We start from the raw sequence: 22,198 nt of genomic DNA, 5'->3' as shown, positions 1-22,198 counted from the left end.
ACTTTTGAATATTTTTGAATGAGAACTCAGATTTTCATTAAGACCAACACACGGAATATTTGTGGGAACAACATAATCAAGTAGTACCATGTAAATTTGTAAATGCATCATTCTAATCATAAATGAAATTCACCATGGATTATTTCTGATTTGTTTTCATTTTCAATGTACTAATAGTTCTTGCAAATTATTGGCGCAAATTGAATCAGAAAATTCAATTCAAGTAAAAAATTTGAAATAATTACCTTTTGACAACATGATGAAATGATTCAGGAGCAGAATAAGATCGACCACTGCGTTGAAATTCTTCTTTTGTCATATTTTCTTTATCTCGATATGGATTTCTAAATGAACGTTGTTTTAACACACTCTTCACAAAAATCTGAAAAATATTAGAAACAAAATTTTCAAATGATTTAATAAACTGTCTTGTTCTAGTATCACTAATTAAATTAGAAATCAATGCTATAATTGACAACATATAATCAAAAATACATAATATATACAAGGATATTTTCAAATCTTTAAAGAACAATTTTAAATTAGCTGAGTGCTTCTTCCACTGAGGGAAAAAGCTGGGTTTAAACCAGCTTAAAGCTAGTTTTCCTGTATTTTTTCTGAGCAAATTGCCGAAACCTCTCTTTTAGCATTTTATGGGGGGCTGGCTTTTTTAGTCAGTGGAAACGCAAAAGCCAGATTTAATTCTTTTGGCAATAGGGTGCGTACTGGTGACTTATAGTTAACATCCAATTAAACAGTAGTCTTGTACTCCGCGAGTTGTCAATAATGTGCGACTTTGTGATCGAGTCTAAGCATGGCACATTGGGCAATTAAGCTCGCTTTAAGCTAGCTTGGACCAACTTTTCTTTACAATTCTCAGTGGAAATGTGGTTTTTAGTTTCAACAGCAACTATAAAATAAGCTTTCATTCATCCACTAAGAAATATATTATTATATTAAAGCAACAATTACACTTTTCAAAGTGAATATATAAAGTAATGCGAAGCCAAACTCTGGAAATTACTACTGGTAAAATTAAAAAGGCAGAGAAATTAATAATCAGCATTAAAAAAAACCCACAAAATTAGGTGTCCATTGAAATTTCAATTGTTAATCATTGTAGTATTCTGAATCAAATTCAATTATAATTTTAAGTGTAGAATAAGGCTAAGCATTCCCTTTCAAAGTGAAAAGTAAAGTCAATCAAAATAAAGTGCTTTATCTGTGAAGAAATTTATGACATAACAAGACCACATAAAAATGGTATAGTCCCTTAAAGTGCTTTACCAGTTGACACAAAATGATTAGAGCTACCTGTATCAATTTTTAGAATAAATTCTAAGAACAGATTGTCAACAATCAAAAATAAGGTTATTCTCCCAATTGAGATTTTATTTGATCGTAAACCAACCCAAAGATGGCATTTTATTCTAAATATTGATAATGATAGGTGAAGCTGGTAAAATGAAATATAGATGACTGTAATCTCTTACATCTGATAAGAAAACATGCTTAGAAAAGATCATTACTGTGAAAAAATACAAATTGATATCAAATTTAAACTAAATGGAATCATAATCACAAAATTGACAATAAAATTTGATATATAAGTCGTTTATAAGATGCTAAAAAATAATGCAAAGTGCACATTCCAAATGTAAAATATTATCATTCTCACAATGGTGTTTTACCTTGATAAAATGTTAAATATATCTTCCAATTTGCTAACAGAAATAATATATAGTTTGTATATATTGAATATGAGTAATTGGAATTAATTTTCATGGTTTAGGATCCAAAGTACTTTAAATGTTTAAAAATATCAGCAATATCACAAGAATGGACAAACTTTAATTTTGCTTCAAAAAGTCCCATAGCCTAAACTTCATTTTTGATCAGATTTTGTCACTTTCATATATCTAGGAAGATATCAACAATAAATTTATAAAGTTAGATTAATTTGACTGCAAGATATTTTGTGATCCTTTACTGTCCAAAATAATCAACTCATACTCACAAGTGTATCAAGTTTAGGCACATGTTTAACTACATTCATTATTTCTTCTTCAGTTACAGTGATCAATTCGCAATTTTCTTCTTCTGATGGTAGTGTTATCTCTCCATTGTTGGTTACCCATGGATGTTTCTGCAACAAAAGAGTTTAAATTGCAAGGCGGTGTTTTTCTAGTCTAATAAAATATTTGACTATTTTTTGCCAACAAATGTACAGGCAGTACAAAGGACAGGCTTAAAGGAAGGCCCGTAATAGAGGGCTGTATTTTGCATATATAGTTAAAGTGTGTTATTGTATGATACCCTATAAACTATATTTCAGTAGAAACCAAATAAACTCAGATCAAACTAGATTGATAAGATTTATATCAACTGTAACTGAAGCCTCTTAAATACATTAGTATAGATTCTCATTAATGGTTTTCAGTGCCACAGATATTTTTGAATGATCAGACACAAATGGACAAATATTCATGAAAAATAATCAAGTTTCTGTTCATTCTGAACAATATAAATGACATGACTAAATATGTCTTATTGATGAATACATACCGGTACATTAAACATTAAAATTGTTTTAAACAGACAAAAACATTCCCACAAAACATCAAAATCAAAAATAAAGACAAGTAATTTTGTGCTTCATTGACACATTTATTTAAAACAGACCTAAAATGGCTTCATTTCCAGGATTATATGTAAATTATGCATAGTTTGAAATGAGATCTGTTTCCACGTTAAGAATGATACAGAAATAACCTGTAAGAAATTAGAAATACGAGCTGATCAAGGTAATTCTAAACAATATATATAACAACAATTACCTTTATTTCTGGTAATGTGATCCGTGTTAAGGGATTTTTATCCAACATTCTTAAAATTAGTTTCTTTACAGAATCTGATACATTGACACTGTAAAAAAATAAAAACATTTATTATAAAATATTAGCCTATATCACACTCCAAATTCTCTTCCATGTTGTTGACAAGCGTTTCAGAGACAAGTACAGATATAATGACAAAACTGGGTTAAGAGCTGAAGTAGATTTTTACGATATTTGAAATAAGGATATTTGAAATAAGGATATTTGAAATAAGGATATTTGAAATAAGGATATTTGAAATAAGGATATTTGAAATAAGGATATTTGAAATAAGGATATTTGAAATAAGGATATTTGAAATAAGGATATTTGAAATAAGGATATTTGAAATAATGATATTTGAAATAATGATATTTGAAATAAGGACATAAGCTTAATATGTGAATATATGCAAATGTTATAGGGATGCAAAAGCAAAGTTGGCCACATCAAAATGAAATAAATTCCTTCAAATGACAGAAACATGATGTGTATGTATATGTATTGGAAGATAGTAATATTTAAAGGTAATATACTGGTTATAATAAAAGGAAATATAAAAAAAAAAAAACAATAAATTGAATAGTTACTTACTCATCAGGGAATTTGACTGGATCTTTAAGAATTTTTTTATGAAGACCAAGAATATATTCTTCTTTAAAAGGCACCTAAAAATACAGGTATGAAATTTCTAAACATAATTATAGTGATCATACCTAACTAGTAACCATTTTAACTGGGATTTAAAAAAGTGCCTTTAGATAAGGAATATCCCTGTCTCTGAACATATTGTGATTAAAGAAGATTAATCATTTGGAAGAAATTTAGATGTTTTGATAAAAAAAATTATAGTACTTACATTAGCAAATAAAAAACAATATAAAGTTATCCCTAAAGCCCAAATATCTAAGGCCTGAAATATATAAAATATGTTAAACATAAGAAATAACAAACACAGGGCAATTTTCTTATAGACCACTTGTTTGATTTGATTGTGCACTAACATATACAGTGACAGGGCCCTTGACAGCAAGACTGCAAACAATATGGCTCTAGCATGCACCAAGATATTATTATTAAATCTGACTTGGTCAGGCTTTGTATAGAACCAGGCCCCAGCTGTTACTATTAGATCCACATTAATACATATAAGGCTTAAGGCATTGTGTCAATTATACTAAACAATGTAACTTGCTTTTGGGATTGTCATTAATTTGACCAAGTGTGAGACCAATATAAACATGTACTCAGAAAGTTGGGTACATCCTAAAATCTTGACAGATGTCTTGGTAATACTATTATAAACTATAATAGGATTGTGAGATATAAACTCTCTATTCAATCCTCTTATAGTACAGTAAACTGTTACTAGATAGATCTGAGGTGTCACATTTCAGTGGAATCAGTGGAGGTGACTTTCAAAGCTCCCTTTAACCTTAATTTCAGCACTCCTGTTCTACACCAAATCAGACTGCATAGTCAAAATTAGATATGTTTACTTCCAGATTATTACATCAGGATGTCAGAAAAGGAAATTATAGATTTCCATCTTTCGAGGGTCATTAATGTGCACAGTAGGTTTGAAAAACGAAAGGTTTATCTGAGCCCATTCATGGCTTTAATTCTGGACCTTTAGGTTAGCGCGAAACTATTTAACTTACTGAGCAGCTGCGGGCCCCCCCTATCAATTGAGGAAGACAAAATGTGAACTATATAAGGTTATAGAAAATCAATGGAATATTTACCTTGCCACCATATTTTTCTCTATCCTCTATAAAGAAAATAAGGAATAATTGTATTATTGCATGTTGTAATGGCTATTAATCATGATACTGGTAATCATGTTAGACTTGCATTATACTTTAATACATTTGAATTCTATTGATTTATACCTTCAATAAATCCCAAATCATTCTGTTTCATGTCTAGAACTATACTAAACTTTATGCTTGTCCTAGCCAATTTGAATCTATTTTCAGTCATATTCAATGGAATCTCCACATTATTCAACTTGGTTTTTTTTGTCAATAAGTCATGTTACTTTACTTTTTATGAAAATTAGTATGTTTTTTTCAAATTTTTTTAACAAAATGTTTTATTATTTTCAAGATCAAGGAATGAGAATATCAAAAACTTCTTGTTATGACTGAAATTTATCACACATCAAGTCTATCATCTAATAAAAACCAATAGTATTTACCTCTAAGAGTTTCTGGTGCCATAAAAGCTGGAGTACCAACTGTATTAGAAAGAAAGGCATCACCTCCACTAAATTCATTACTAACTCCAAAATCAGCAATCTGCAATATAAAATAGCAAGAATAAATGTAAAAATTTCCACTTAGTCATATTTCAGCACTAGTAGGATTGTGTAGGATTGAGGGACTACTATGGATGGCCATCTTTTAACATATTTCATTTATCTCATCAAAATTGGAAAGTAAGACAGGTGAAATGACAATTTTGAGTGAAATGACAATTTTTGCATTCATATTGTAATGTTGTCATGTTGACGTATAAACACTATTCTAACTATTATACAATGAAATATTACTGGTAAATCCATACTATAGAGTTTAACCAAGACAAAACATGTACATAAAGAATCATCCAATGAAATCATTAAAACAGCACATTCAACCATTATGTACTGTAACACTGGAAGATCCTAGCTAAAGAGACTAATAAATCAAGACTAACCTTTATATGGCCATCATCAGCCAGAAGTAAATTAGACGGTTTTATATCACGATGAATGATTTTTTGATGATGTACTGGAATGAAAATTATATTCTCATTTATGGCCTACTTAAAGAATCATAAAACATAACATAACAAGAAAATCTTCAATCAATATCATGCTCGGAACTTCACTGAGTCTCCAATATCCAAAAGTTATCTTTGAAGATACAACTCATAAACTGAAATGAATATGAGTTTTTACATCGAGCACCTTAAAGCTATCATGCTTTTGTAAAATTCAAAATTAATTTCGAAAAAAATAAGCCAATGTGGGGCAGGCAGATCAATGACTGCAGTAATATTTTTTTAAAGAATTAATTAATATGTCATTTCGAAGCACAATAATCGTCACATTTGAAATACATGGGGGATTAACTTCTAAGAGTAGTTTTATGCTTCAGTTTTTAGCCCATAAGGTGCAGAACAGTAGGAAGAAAAATTCCAGTCAATTCCTCTCAATTCAATAAATCTAAAGTCTACTTACAATATTCCAAACCAAGTACAACATCTCGGAAGTAGTTTCCTGATTGTTCTTCAGAGAAAGCTTGGGTTGTTCCTACCATCATTACAGCACTGAAAATAAACAATAACCAAATATTTACACTGTTAAAATAGTGCTCAATATAACAATTGTAGAGCGATATAGAAATACCACTGTTAAAATAGTGCTCAATACATCAATTGTAGAGCGATATAGAATACCACTGTTAAAATAGTACTCAATACATCAACTGTAGAGCTATATAGAAATACCACTGTTAAAATAGTACCCAATACATCAACTGTAGAGCTATATAGAAATACCACTGTTAAAATAGTGCTCAATACATCAACTGGGGAGCGATATAGAAATACCACTGTTAAAATAGTGCTCAATACATCAACTGTGGAGCGATATAGAAAGACCACTGTTAAAATAGTTCTCAATACAACAATTGTAAAGTGACATAGAAATACCACTGTTATAATAGTGCTCAATATAACAATTGTAGAGAGATATAGAAATACCACTGTTAAAATAGTACTCAATATATCAATTGTAGAGCGATATAGAAATACCACTGTTAAAATAGTGCTCAATACATCAATTGTAGAGCGATATAGAAATACCACTGTCAAAATAGTGCTCAATACATCAATTGTAGAGCGATATAGAAATACCACTGTTAAAATAGTACTCAATACATCAATTGTAGAGCGATATAGAAATACCACTGTTAAAATAGTGCTCAATATACCAATTGTAGAGCGATATAGAAATACCACTGTTAAAATAGTACTCAATATAACAATTGTAGAGCGATATAGAAATACCACTGTTAAAATAGTGCTCAATACATCAATTGTAGAGCGATATAGAAATATCACTGTTAAAATAGTGCTCAATATATCAATTGTAGAGCGATATAGAAATACCACTGTCAAAATAGTGCTCAATATATCAATTGTAGAGCGATATAGAAATATTAAAATGGAACTGAAAACAATACAAATTTTGCATGATGGGATCCATTCAAGTCAAATGTATTTATGATAGCAATAATCCCTGCAGCATTACAGAAACCACAGAATAGAGATGAGAAATCAGATTATAGGTGTATCTCATTCACAGCCTATATTTCTGCACCTAATTGGGCAGATGGAGTGTTAGCCAACTTTTTCCAACTGTCAAGAGATCTCAAAAGTGCTCAGCCTGTAGCTGGTTTATTGTCCCATCCAGACGAAGCTTTTGCCGCATAAACATTAGAAGTCAACCAATAAGAGATTTTAATAACAGTATATTTATAGACATAGGATGTTTTTTTCATATTATCTCAATTTACCACTTCCTTAATGCTTCATGTTCAACACTTGGATCTAGTTCAATCAGCTCATTAGCCTGGTTTCACAATAGTTATCTATGTATATTACTGGTAGAGATGGTCAATCACCTATAAACCACAGATCCAGCATGTATCAATGGTTAATTGGCTAACATTAAAGGACTTCAGCTGTCAGCCTCAAAGCACTTTGTGAAAGATGGTCAATGTCATTTTATAGTCTGGAATGGAAAGCCTTTTCCTGAATTCTGTTGTCTGCTTTAAAGAACAGTTTTCAGATAATGGTTTAATACCTGATGAAATGAGGCACCAGTCAGAGACTTTACAGAGCAATTCATTCCATTGACAAAACAATTCACAAAAAAGAACAAAAAAAAAAACTCCACTTTTTACAAGGCTAACAACTTAAGTACACAATAATCCTAGCTGTCTACCAGCTGGTCCTTGGCCAAAACTCTTGGCATTGATCACTTGGTTGACTGGAATTATGAATTATGACGACTTTCTTGCTCTGACTGAGATTGGAATCCACAGCTATTATTTGATCCATGTAACCAAGCTCTTACCAACTATACTTTAGAACCTAAAAAATAGGCTAATAAGCCTAATTAGCTCAGTACTGTTGTAATCCTTCTGATAAAGACATCCTATTTCATAATTATAGTTTGGTCTATTATAATGAATGTATAACTGTATATGTATTCTAAACAGTTACAGCTACTGTGTTATTTACCTATCAATTATATGCCCTCCCTCAATCAGTACTGGTCAGTAATTACAGGTACATCAGATCAATGACCCTTGATATATCATTATAAAATATATTGAAAATCACTGTTATACTATTTTAATTAGCAAGTATTTAAGTGAGGTATCAAAAATTTATAGAAAGAGGTCGGCTACATTTTTTAGAGAGTATTTGTGATGAATCTAATAGTCTAGTCAGTCATTGACCTTTAGAATCAATGATATTTGATATTTCATAATAATATTTATTGAAAGATGTGTATTACACTATTCATCAAGTAATGAAGCAAAGTCAAAAACATTTTGGAGTCTTACATATACAACTGAAATTATTAATGAAATCAATCAAAATAGTTTTCCTCAACCTCCAAAACTGAAGAAGTGACAAACAATGCTATGGTCATGGCAATTAGCAAATATTACAACTATAAGTAACTAAGTACAGAATTTCATAACCACCTGTTTCCAGATAAAAACAATTTACACTTGTAATTGAGAAAAACTGATTTATTCCAGAAAAACAAGCTTATTAGTCCTAGTCTGAAACTATTCACGCAACTCTCTATGAATGAAAGTAGAAATAGTATGGTAGTCCAATGAGTTGACTATGTGGTCTCGATACGAGTCTTGAGTAACAACATGAAAGGAACCAACAGTATTTCTTACAATGAAAACAACAAGGTTCTAAAGGATTCTGACTACCAACTGGTCCTTTGCCTTACTCCTTAAACTCTAACCAAGATTAGAACGCAAGACCACCATTCGTTTGTTGTATACAAGCAAATGAGGTCAAGATGCTCTCAGACTCTAACTGAGCTACAGTCAAACATTTGAATCAAATACAAAGTAAACTAGAATCCTGCATTGACTGGTTGATTCATGTTCTCCATTGATTAAATTTATCTAATACAACTAAAACTTCTCCAGAAAATAGTTCCAAACAGTGATCTAAGAATGGACATGCAGAAATACCAAATAGAATATCAGCATATCAAATTTCACAATCAATAAAGTTCAGTTGCCACGTTCTGGTCTCCATTTTGCAAAAATAACTAACAATTCATTTACATCCTAAGTTCGTAATTTCTCCTAGTAAATTTCCATGTCTAATATTTCTCATATGGCCTTCAATTTCAGATAATTTACTTTGAGAATTCAGAGGCACTTTTATGTAAAATGAATATGAAATAATACTAGTCAATAACTCCCTTTTTTGCCAACTGGATTTCAGGTCAAATATTCTTAAATGTTCTTTTACAGAGACACAGGAAATACATTTATATAAATTGAATATGAAAGACTTAAATACAAGGACAAATGTTCTTAATTGAGGACCTGGATCCAGGACAAAATGTCCTTAATAGAGGACTTGGATCCAGGACAAGTATTTTCAATTGATGACTTGGATCCAGAACAAAATGTTCTTAATTGAGGACTTGGATCCAGGACAAATGTTCTTAACTGAGGACTTGGATCCACGACAAATGTTCTTAATTGAGGACTTGGATCCACGACAAATGTTCTTAAGCACTCTTTTACAGAGACACAGGAAATACATTTATGTAAATTGAATATGCAAGATAATAATGGTGTTAAGCCAATTATTGTAAGAGAAATCATGTTTGATTGAATAAAAGATTAGATTAGCTTGAAATACAGTACAGACATTGATCTGTTATTAAATCAAAGACTATTATCTCCAGCAATAGTAAATACATGTCAAATACATCTAATACCCTCATCTCTTCATTATACATGTAGATTTCAATGATGGCTGTCCAGATTGTCACAATTGATTTATCTCTTCTAGATCTTGATTTGATTTAAAGGGATGTAGTAATCTAAAAAAATGTACTTTTCCAAATAATAACGCTTCTTTGCCTGACAATTGACAATTGAAGAACCTTACTTTGTGAAGTTAGAATTCTCACTAACTGACTAACTTTAATAAGTATATATAAAAATCCATTCAATTGATCTAAGCTGTAATTGAGTGTCCCAATGTAACGTCAACAGTTCTATAACTGATAAGACTTATGAATATGAGGTATGAATTCAATAGCCAGATTCCCTCTAGTAATTTATAAGGTGTCTATAAAGTGTCAACCTGTAGTAATATTTACATAGTGTCTACAATATGATTTTATCAATAATAACCCGTCTGGTCATGTCATGAATTAAACATGTACAATTGTTAGTAATATCAACATCATTCACGCTGTGTTTAACAGATCAGTCTTAACACTGTTTTTCAGCTTACCAGCCTTACCTAAAACAGGAGCAAGGATTTAGCAACTATCAAACTATACAGTACAGAACCATCAAATTGATCCTAATAATACTACAATTACTGAGTCTGCGATATCAATGAGCTGGAGAAATGGAACTAAAACTGTCATAGTCCTCTACCAACACCATCAAGGAGCAGAAGATATGATAACATGTTTCATTATGTCTGGGGTCAGTACAACATCATTGGCTAGAGTAAGAACATCCATGACCTTAAAAGAGGAGGATAATAGCTTCTTAGGAGCTGATGTGTGGACACTTTAACAAAAATTCAACTTACCCTTTTTCAACAAGCTCAAAAGCTGTAAAGACAAACATACATCATTTAAATGTTATTCTGAAGAAGATTTTACAGCAATGAGCAACTCTGGATAATAATGATTCAAATATCAGTTTCACTCCTAAAATTTATTTGAAGCAGTTGTTGCTAGATTATGTTCTCATGATGATATAAAGACATGAAAATGAAATTATTCCAGTGAAATGACCTACCCATATAAAGATTATCTTCTTCTGGGTCATCTAAGACTTCTATTAACTTCACCACATTGGGATGGTCTAACTTCTTTAATATAGCTATTTCTCTATATACACGTTCTAGAGGGTTTGGTGGCAAGTGACCTTTTTTACCTTCTCTTACAGGTAATGGACGCTCTGTAAGAAGAAAACGATTAATTCAACTAGATGACAAGGGCTGATCTTATACTGTCATGGTATGTTTCAGATATCAAATCTTCACCAGGAGCAAAAAGTTCAGACTTTTAATAACGAAGTCATCTATGACAGAAACTGGCAATGGCAATGACATATTTTGAAACTTTGGATCAAATATGACTAGCAAATAAGGATTAGTTATGCATTTGTTTATGATGTCAAAAACTTACTAAAAAATCCAGCTTTCTTCATAAGCTTTTTCTTGGACAAGATTTTCATTGCCTGTAACATATATAGCACAATAAATTTGATATAAATAGAATATTACAATGGAATCATATATATTTCAGTGTAGACACTAATATATTAAAATAACAATCTCCTGGTCTTCTATAAATATTAATATATAAATCAACAACATTTTCAACAAATAAAATAGAACAAAGAAGAAATGAAATGAATGGTGTTTTACATCCTACTTTTCTGCACCTTGTTGGCTAATGAAGACGGGCAACGCCATGCAGGGTGCCATGAGGGAAATTTTGCCAGGACAGTGGAATTAGCCTGCTCTTTTTCGATTTCCATGCCTTGACCAATGTCAAACAAAGAGTTCTCTAATAAACAATATGGAACATTATATAGCCTAAGAATAGTGAGGGTTTTTTTTTCGGCTTCTATTGTCAAAAAAACCAGGTCCCAAATGATTTATAAATATATAAAAGATAAATAATAAACAACATAGCTGATAAATAAATAATAAAAGATACATAATAATTGAGGTGAAGATAATCTGGGGTAATTAAAGTAGAGATTAATTAAGACTTGTATTAATTATGAATAATGTAATTAAAATGAACTGGTTTGACGACCTCTAACATGCAAACATCTCGTAGGAAAATGACAAAAAAAAATATTAACAAGGGATATTAACACAGCATTCTAAATTACATTGTAACAAAAAACAGGCCTCAGTAAAAATATATCTTAACTTCTACAGCATCATAAATAATTGAATTTGATAGAATAGAATAACTGTAATGGTTTTATGAAGAGATTGAAATCCAGTTTCCATGGAGGAAATCCAACTTTGAGTTCGCTTACTTTCATAAAAGGTGCTAATAATATCTAAGACATCTTTTTACAATTCTAAAACAAGAAGTGTCAACTTACATAATGTATTTCATCTTCTTCACTATAAGCTAATTTCACAATTCCATAGGAACCCTGGAACAATAACAAGGTTTCCTTAATACATAACCTTCTTAGGCTTTTGACAATATCAAGATAGCTTATACAATCATAGTTCATTGGGTACCATTTCTCAATTGTTGGTTTTTAACATATTATCAGAGTGAAAATTAAATTCTATCACCTGATCAAGATAATTATCAGTGAAGTATATCAGTGTAATCATTTTATAACACTGTAATGTGGTACATATATCAATATATAACTAATCTACTGTCTTCAAACATTAGTTGGTAAATCAAATTTTACAGATTATTAATATGAGATTTTAAATAGCAGCTTTAAAATACAAATAGTACTGATAGTCTAAAAATCAGTAAAAGAATATTTATTGACAAATTCAATTTGCAAAGTGATGTCACTTTGCATGGAAAGTCTAGTGACCTTGAATGAATCACTTTTCCTCTTTTCTATCAGCTGGGAAAAAATGATTGTCAAGTGGTTTGGCCATGGACCAGCTTGTAGAAAGGATACCCATGAAGTTGTTATCCATGTAAAATGTTATTGTCTAATTATTGACAAGACCTGGCCACGACCCTGATTCTTTCAGTAAAGAACTGTCAATATTGACAAGGTTTCCCTAACAAGATATGAAGAGCATGTAAACAGGTGCCATTGGGGTCGTAGAAATCATTAATCAAATCTATTTTCTATGGAATCTGTTTATCAAATGGACCTTGGAATCATACCTAATGAACACATTTAACAGAATTTCTCATAAACTGTGAATTTATATCTTTAAGAATAGACAAATTACAAATTTTGATCTAAAGTATCAATATTGGACACAGAAATTGGACAAATCTTAGAAAAAAAAGGTTGATGATGGATTTTTAAATTATATTCATGTTTAATTTACTCAGATATATTTTATACCCTTTTTTGTCCATAAGTGCAAGAAAATTTGAATAAAATCATTTTCCACAATTATGTATATCATGGAAGTTTATAGGTATAATATATTGAAGATATCCATTTGACATTTTCGTGAATAATACAAAATATTTCACATCTACATCACACTCATGTCCAAATTGTTAAAAAGATTAAACTTACCTTTCCTATTTCATCTTTTAATTTATACTGATTTAACTGTGTATATCCATCTCCATCTGAAACTGAAACACGATGGGTCTCCATTGTTGGTTGTCTTCGTAACCTTGGTGAACCAGTCGGTGATCCGTAAGGCGAATATGGCAAATGAGGAAAAATAGGTCTTTTAGCATTTGAAGTTGTTAATTTGTCTTCAGAGTGACTGTAAACAACTTTGGGTGCACGTTTAACGTTTATCACACTTGAAGAAGTATAGTCAACATTTGGCTCGTAGGGACTTGTACAGTCTGAGCTTAAAATTTCAGATGAACCAGAGGGAGAGTTTTCAGATATACAATGGTTTGTAAAATCTAGAATTGTTGGAACGTTTAAGTGCCCTGTGGAGTCAACACATGCTATGCTATGTCTTCTGAAGGATTCTAAAGGATCCTCACAAAATACACTGCAATCACTTTCTGGCTCACTAATAGTGGAACTACGGCCGGAGTCACTGGTTATATTAGAACTTTTACGTTGTAGCGGATTCTTTTTCTGTACACACACATCGCCATTTTGTAAACTCGATTTTTGATGAATTTTCACATTTTCTTTTCCTGTTTTAACCTCTATAATCTGATTGATGACAGTAGTTTCATAACGTTCATCTGTAGCTTGGTGTTGCAACACAATATTTTTCTGGTTTTCATTTAAATCCGAAACTTTCTGATCTGGTTTTTCGATCATTTCTTCTACGATATCCTGGCCACGATCAAAGTGACAATTCCTGCAAAAAAAAATTAATAACCTTCAAAATATTGTCTGATGAAACATGGAATAAAAAGAAAAGATGAGAGAAGTATATTTTTTCAATAATTCAGGAAACATGTGGTGTTGTCTTTGTAAGGGAGATATTGCCTGGGGATATACAGATATCATCAATATATCACAGACATGATAATATCACTAGTAGGTTTTTCACACCTTCTTTAATTAACTTAAACTGGTTAGCACATTATTATCAATCTGTTTACTGGACATATCAAACAACTGATAGTACCACTATGAATTATACTCATTTATCAAACATGAATTCAATATCTGTTTATCCTACATTTCAAACACCAATATCAAAGTGATAACACCACCTTCAATTATACTTTACAGTTAAAAACATGTATCCCACATGATTTTAAAACATGTTTATCTGACACATCAATATTAATATTAAAGTGAGAGTAATTTTCTGAATTAAACTTTACAGGTTCAATATGTTTATACAACATATCAAACACACTGATATCTAATGAATACCAACAACAGGAATCATACTTTGAGATAAAAATCTGGACCTAAACACCAATATAAAATAGATAGTACCACTAAAATGTTCCGCTGATCTGTGCCACCTAATGTAATGAAAATTTTGAAAAACATACAACAGACACGACCATCAAAACAAAAAGATGAATTTAAGCTTGCATTGTGTTTAAGGTTGTAGGTTTATTGCTACATTGGCTACCATTGATATTGATAAGTTCATAATTTGTACCACATAGTTTAAACTTATTCTCTGAAATCTCAGCACTGGAATGTCAAAATACCTAAGAGATTTTCAACTCCTTTTCACTAGCATCAAGGATAATGTGATGTGTCCTTTAAAGCTAAAAAAAAATTGTGGAATAAATGGAAAGGTCTAAAAAAATAATATGTAAAGTTTTTGAAAACTAAATATTTTTCAGGAAAGAGAAAGGATTAATGTAATATTTTTAAAGGCTTGTCATATCAATTTGTGTTTTGATAGATCACTCAACGAGATGATTCACAAGATTCTATCTTAGCCATTTTTTGCTAACACCTTAAATGACAAGTCTTAATAGCTATAACACACTTATTATTTTCTGTTGTATATTGAATAGTAAATGTTTTTGATAATAAAAGCACATGTTGAATTTGAGTTTCTATGTAAGTGGCAAGTAAAATCTGACTCGCTCTTCAGAACACCTTGTGGCAAGTCGATATGGCAACTCTTTCACAGAATCTACATCCAGTTGGCTTATTCTCGAAATATGATAAAATCCTCATTCTAAATGATACACTATTCTAATGATTGATTTTAGTGATTGACTAATCAAATAACTAGAAAACTATAATCATCAAGTCAAGTCTCAAACATATATGATACATCTCCAGCTACCCTTTTTCATTTCAAAATTATACAGCATAGAGTGAGAGTGCCCTTAGTCAATCCTAATTTTATTTGTCTGTAATGCACAATAATAGTTCAATAATTCATAACTTAACACAATTCTACTGTTAGTAGTAATCTATTTCACACTGTTTACAAATTCCAATTACTTGAAAGTGTGACTTTCAATTATACCTTCACACATAGCTTGAGTGATTTAACACTCTACTTTCACACTGTTAACATGTTTCATTTTGAATTCTCTTATAAATGACAGTACAGTACTCAGGATCTGATCTTAATGCTCATCGATAATGTATGGTCTAAATTTGTACCCTTTTGTAATACAGATAATTTATCTGAAAATGACAATCTCAGTCAAATCATGAGGTAATAGTAAACTACCAATCCCTTACCACAGAGTGTTAGTTGATAGTGATCGTTTGTTCCTCACAAGAAGAAAGATTTTTAGATCCTTAGTCACTGTTTACCAACAGTCTCAGCTGTTTCCACAAATTGATTTCTTAATCTTCAATGTATAACATATCCTTTCTTAAACATTTGAGAAGGACAAAACAGACATGTATTTGTCCAAATCCATCAATCCAAATGTAGATATTGCCAGATTTTAAGCAAAACATTCAAATAAAAATAGAAAGCATCAAGTTAGTAAATGCCAAATATAGAATTGTTACATAAAAAATTGATAAACAACTTCTATGAGAGAAGACAGTCGTTAACAACTTGGGAATTCCCCTAAGCATCAGAAAAATATTTTCCAGGAATAAAAAAACAAATCAAAAGCACTAACATGAATTTCTTACCAGATTTTAAAGACAGAGCACCAAATTGATCTTCGCTTAGAACAGTTCATATCTTAATGTTTCCAAGATCAGTTAGGACAGAGAGAAACCTGTTGTATTCCAACTAACATTATGAGAAATCTTATAAGATCTCCCTATATATTCTTTTCATTGGTTTCCGTAAATCAACATCATCATTAGTGAATGACGAAGATCATTACAAAAGATGCGATATTAATTGTAAATATAGATACATAATGACATTTCAACTCACACCAGCAAATTATATAGATGACATTTCAATTAATATTATTTATATACCAATTAGAAAAGGTCATATTGCTATTTTCTCTTGTCATTCCTTATATGGGCACACCTACTAATTCTATTTTAGTCTATTCCAGTAGGCCAGTCGGTCAGCGCACTGGGCTACTCCTACTATGTACTTCTTATATGACATAAGTATACGTCAGAGCATTGTATCACGAATACAGATTTTGACATTTTCTCATTAACCTAAGCCCACTACACTTTGTTTTGTGGGAGTGGCAATGCGATTAGTGCTATTTGAATCTAGTGATTGGCGGAAATCAGTATTTTACGTAGGCCATTTTGATTGGACAATATTTCACAGTATCTATGAATACGTAATTGCTCTCACCACAGTCTCCCGGAAGCATGACATAAATGGGGGCCTGGTTTGGAAACGATGACGTCAGAGCAGCCAAAGGTTCATAACGTCATTTTGTTTTGTTTTTTTTTAATACTGATTCTCTCCCTTGACAAGATTTAGGTCAACTGGAAGCAACCAATGGAACAAAAATTCTGTCCCTTTTAGGCACCCATGTGATTAAAAAGTTATCAAATATCATCAAGATACCAAGTTGAACAAAGTTAGAATCAAATCGATGATGTCGACATATTTAATTCATCAGACCAGGAGACAGAAACACCCATATCCAATGAGATTTTTATTCCAATTCCACATTATAGGACCCTTGAGACTTCTTACATTTCACAAGTTTCCATATACTATATTAAAACAAGACTTTCACAAAGTGTGAATTCATTATTTAAAGATTCTCAAAATACTGTGAATTCCACAAGACTTCAGAATAGTTTATTACCGAACTATTACCGTAGAGGATTTGTTTCACTTTAAATTCACTCCAAGGTATCTTGAATTTTATATTTACAGTTAACAGGAATTACATTTTAAACAATAAGACATCTGCTCAATGGTTTAATGTCCAATCGAGGTAATCATTCGCTCCTAAAGTTGGTCAATTACCTTTCACAAGTTGAAACTCTTGTTGACAAAAGATTTATTAGCATTTATCGCTCAAAGACAAGATTTAATTTCCTTTACAGAAGAGTTTGATTTGACTACTGGTTGATTAAGGTTGATGGTGGCGACACCAAGATGGTATACGTTACAATTACTGTCTTCATTACCCCCTTCGAAGACAAATTTATCCAGTCATAATTGGGCAATTATGATGGAACTGGGTTCACTTATAGTGTTAATCAAATTGATGAAGTTGAACTTCCTGTTTAGGAAGAACTTGTCGACAATATCATTTCACCTACCCTTTAATACACCATGGTCTTAAAAATCAGAAAGAAATGGCCAAGGCTTGATCTAAAAAATTCAGAAAAAAGTTTAAATGGTGCAATTACATTTCAGAAAACCTTTCTTTACCTAATACACGATGAACCAAGGCATCTGGGCTAACTTGTTTACAATAACAGTTCATCAAATCTGATGACAAACCAAAGAATTGCCTAACAAATCCAAAAACATTTTTAATGTATCAACAATCCAGAAGAATTGTTTTAAATGTATTAAAAATTCAGTTTTATATGTATGAACAATACAGAAATAATGCTAATTAATTTGTTTACAGGTGACAGTTCACCATACTACCTTCAATACACAACAACCCAGAAAATGGTGTAACCAATCCAGAAATGTTTTAAATGTCTCAACACTCCAGAAATAATGTTAACATAAATTTTATAAACCACAAAGCATGCCATGTTCTCAAAAATTAGAAATGAGGTTCAATTTTCCTTGTTTTTCTTTTTTTGTTTTAAAATACCTGTTAACAAAAGAAATAACCTTGTGAGGTTTGAACATGTTTCAGATAAATCATCAAGATACTTGATCTGGTAATAAGAGATAAATTTCCTAGAAATCGAATGTTTCTTCTCAATCAGCAAACAAAGTAAAAACTTGTTTTTGATGGTTATTTCAAAATTTTAACAGGAAACCACTTTTGTCTCAAGATCTTTTTATTGTAAAATAATTAAAGATTATTGTTAAGATTTTAGTATTGAAGTTCGAAGTGACTGGTAAAGTTCAATCAACATCTCCTTTTGATATTTAATAACATTGCTAATTTGAGAGCTGAAAATTGTCCGTTAACATGTTTAATTAAATGACTGAGAGTCTGAAAGGGTCGTGTTGACAGGTCCTACAAGAAACAGACTAATACCTTACTTATGGTGACTTGAAATGAAACATACGGAGAAAGTTAACCTTTCTTCCCTGAACCAACCAGACACCTTAATAAAATAATACTAAGAATTACTTGAAACATATCAATTCAGTTAAATATCTACAAGATTTCTTAACATACAACCTTGTCAAACTGATCTTTTAACATGAAAGAAACGTCTAATGTTACTTAAAATTTCAAGTTTCCCGCCATCTGATACAGTCAACCTAACAGTGAGTATCAGAACTGTAAGAGCAGACCGAGAGTTTGTTGTTCTAGTAACAGAACAGGATTGAGTTTTTAATCTCTTCATATTTCAGTCTTAATACATTGCCTAAGTTGTTTGATTCTTCTCATTCAGTATGTCAAATCATTGTCAAGAAACCTCACTTTCAAGATGATCGCCAACTTACCATGATACCATTTCGGTTCAATGTAGTTCATGAATATTGAAAAACACAGGTAAGTTGGTAAATTGATGCTAATATTCAGCAAAATTCTCTTCATTGTACACTTCACAGTGTTGTCTATCAATTATTGCAAAAATGCAGGATGAATTCTATTGCCTTCTTTAAATGAGATCAGTTCTGTTATCCCCCTATAAAATTGTTTCTTGAGAGGCAGAATTAATTTGCAAGAAAAGGGTATTTTTGGGGTACTGTTACCATTGACATTTTACTTAAATATCACAAGGAGTCTGAAGAGGATATAATTTGAATGGCCAATTAATTCAAATATTCAGCTCTTTCTAATCTTTCTGTGTAATTAAATTAAATCAACCTACACAAAAATCAACTTTAATTTTATGGAGTTGGCAAGTATATTCACCAAATCTCCAGAGAAAGTCTCCATTTTCAAACAGGATCAAATTCCACCTGCTCAGAGTCAGGGAAACAAAAGATCTTCCACAGGGATGTGGGAGTGAAAGTCTGACACAAACCTACACAAACCATAGTTTTTTTATCACTTCAATACAACAGTTATTTTTCATTTCCCTTAAAGGGTTAAATAAAAATTATCTTTGGAAGCGTTTCAGAAACATCCTGTTTGCTGTCTGTGGTTTCTGTGATTTAGACAAACACAACCGGCTAATAATATTCCTATCAAAATAAAGCATCTGGTCTGGTTTTTGTGGAAAAAAGGTTAAATGTATCAACCAGACAGTTGTATCTCTATAGGGGCGATGGGCATGGCCACAAAGAAATATGGCTGGTCATGCTTTGCATAAAAAATGTTTTTACCCCCTTTCAGAAGAATAAAACAAGCTTAATTTGTTTTCTTCTAAAATATATTCACTCATACTGCAACTTGGTGCTCCTCTGCAATTGAATAATAGCCATTTCCAAGAGTTTCCAAGAGAATTTAAATATCTATATTCTCACTATGTCACTAATTGCGAAGGGCCTTATGTGATACAAGCATATTTTGCGATTCGTGACATCAAACACTTACTTCTTGTGGAATTGCAGGAGCCACGTCTGATTGAAAATTGGAATGGTGTCCCTGATACACATAAACAATTTATAAAATCTTGTATATAATTATGTTTGTCTGTTAAGTTTGTATATGAGACAAATATTGTGTCTAGTTCAATGTATTCTATCCAAGTTTAAGTGATGGAATATAGAATTATTATTCATATAACATCTAAATATTGTGTAGGTGCCTGTCATGATTCCTGCTAAATCATCCTGTATTTATGATAGAGTAGAGAGACTTGTAGATTGCTTAATAACTGAAAAGTATTATACACTCTCAAAATATTGGTATTAACCATGAACAGCATTCAAAGTATATGATTATCTATTAATACTGGTACTACAATAAACAATTGTCAAACTTCCTGGAAAATACTCCTAATTTACCTAGTGTAGATGGACTAAGAAGGATTACAGATTGATCTTAAAGATTTATAGATTTTTACAATTTTTTCAGTGTCTAATATCCCTGTTTAAATGAATAGAGAAATATTGACACCTTCTTGATGAGTCAATGCTATAGTTTCAAATCATTCTGATGTCTGCTCCAACAAAACCTCTTCAACTTGACCTGACTTCAATAGTTTTCTTCTTAACAAGCCTCATAAATATATTGTGCACAATAACTATCAATATTATGTAAGTAATTCAATAAACAATTGTGACAATTTGTTACCTGAACTGATTTCAACCAGTTTTAAATCCAAGTGACACAATCAATTCTTTAAAAATAAAGAGTTTAAAATCAGTAATAGCCTTGAGAAAGAATAAGCACTTTCTGAAGCTGACAGACAATTATCAAAACAGTTTTTTCTACAATAAATTTAACAATTTGGTTTGAAAAAAGACTCCCTCAACCAATCAGTATGCCATTCAACTTCAACATGAATGAGAAGTTTCCATGGTTTTTCTAATTTCCACTCCTGCTTCTGGCAACCAATTATAAACTTGTTTTCAAATCAAACTAATAAAGACTCAAGTGGGAGTTTGGCGTTTTAATTCACTTTGGATTAAGTGACGGAAATTTATTAACAATCCTAAATAATATATTACTTCCTTCATTGTCAGTTTTTGTTATTCTTAACTGTCATTTGTTCCCAGTTATTAATGTACGAATATATTTCATTGGCCTTAAAAAAATACAAATTTATTAAAGATTATCACTTGTTCTACGTCATTTCCATAATATTGTCATATTAAATTGACAGCTGAACTCCAATAAATAAAGGATACTACTCAAGAATAACACAACTTGCTAACTGTGGACTCAAAACTATCTTAGCGCTAGGATGTCCTAGGTTCTTATCTTCTAACATTGATTTTTGCACATCCTGGCTCTACGAGAATAAGTGGCCAGGTGTTCTGAAAGTATAGTCATGACCTGCCATGCTTATGACCCTGCTGAAGATGGTCTGGCGCTAGTGATCAGCATCAGCTTGCATGTTTGATATGAGGCAGATTTCCAAAAAGTGGAAATATTTAAAACGTTTAAATCATTGATGCCTATTTGGAATAATATGATTTGGTCTCGTTTTAAATATATAAATTGAATTTAGGCTACACAAAATGACAAATATGATAAAGATTTGTATTGGCATAATAGTTGGCACGTAAAACTCCCTTCATTTCATTTATTTATATTCCTATTTCTATATTAGAACTATATCATTTGATGTTTTCAATGGCAAATTAAATAAAGGTTAAAAAATTATCATTATTATTGATAAAAATTAGTTTTGAAATAATAGTGCACATAGATGCATATAAAACTATATTTCTTTTTTTTTTAAAGGCATTTAACAAAAAATAATTTTTACAAAATT

The 22,198-nt window shown here is 31.1% G+C and overlaps 1 protein-coding gene across 1 annotated transcript; it reads right to left on the bottom strand.

The window, feature by feature from the left end:
* Positions 1–241: 241 nt before the first annotated feature.
* Positions 242–13,594, bottom strand: LOTGIDRAFT_104050 (hypothetical protein; the record flags this gene model as incomplete). Its single annotated transcript, XM_009053522.1, has 14 exons — positions 242–382; positions 2,018–2,146; positions 2,838–2,925; positions 3,471–3,544; positions 3,736–3,789; positions 4,622–4,647; positions 5,077–5,176; positions 5,577–5,650; positions 6,103–6,191; positions 10,755–10,776; positions 10,967–11,128; positions 11,359–11,410; positions 12,299–12,352; positions 13,433–13,594. Coding segments are annotated over 14 exons (1,227 nt in total), but the record flags the coding sequence as incomplete, so codon positions are not given.
* Between the last annotated feature and the right edge of the window lie 8,604 nt (positions 13,595–22,198).

The sequence above is a fragment of the Lottia gigantea genome (assembly GCF_000327385.1).
Source record: "Lottia gigantea unplaced genomic scaffold LOTGIsca_2, whole genome shotgun sequence".
NCBI classification, from domain to species: Eukaryota; Metazoa; Mollusca; class Gastropoda; family Lottiidae; genus Lottia; species Lottia gigantea.
The sequence above is the reverse complement of the archived record's forward strand: the minus strand, read 5'-3'. Positions and strand labels throughout refer to the sequence as shown.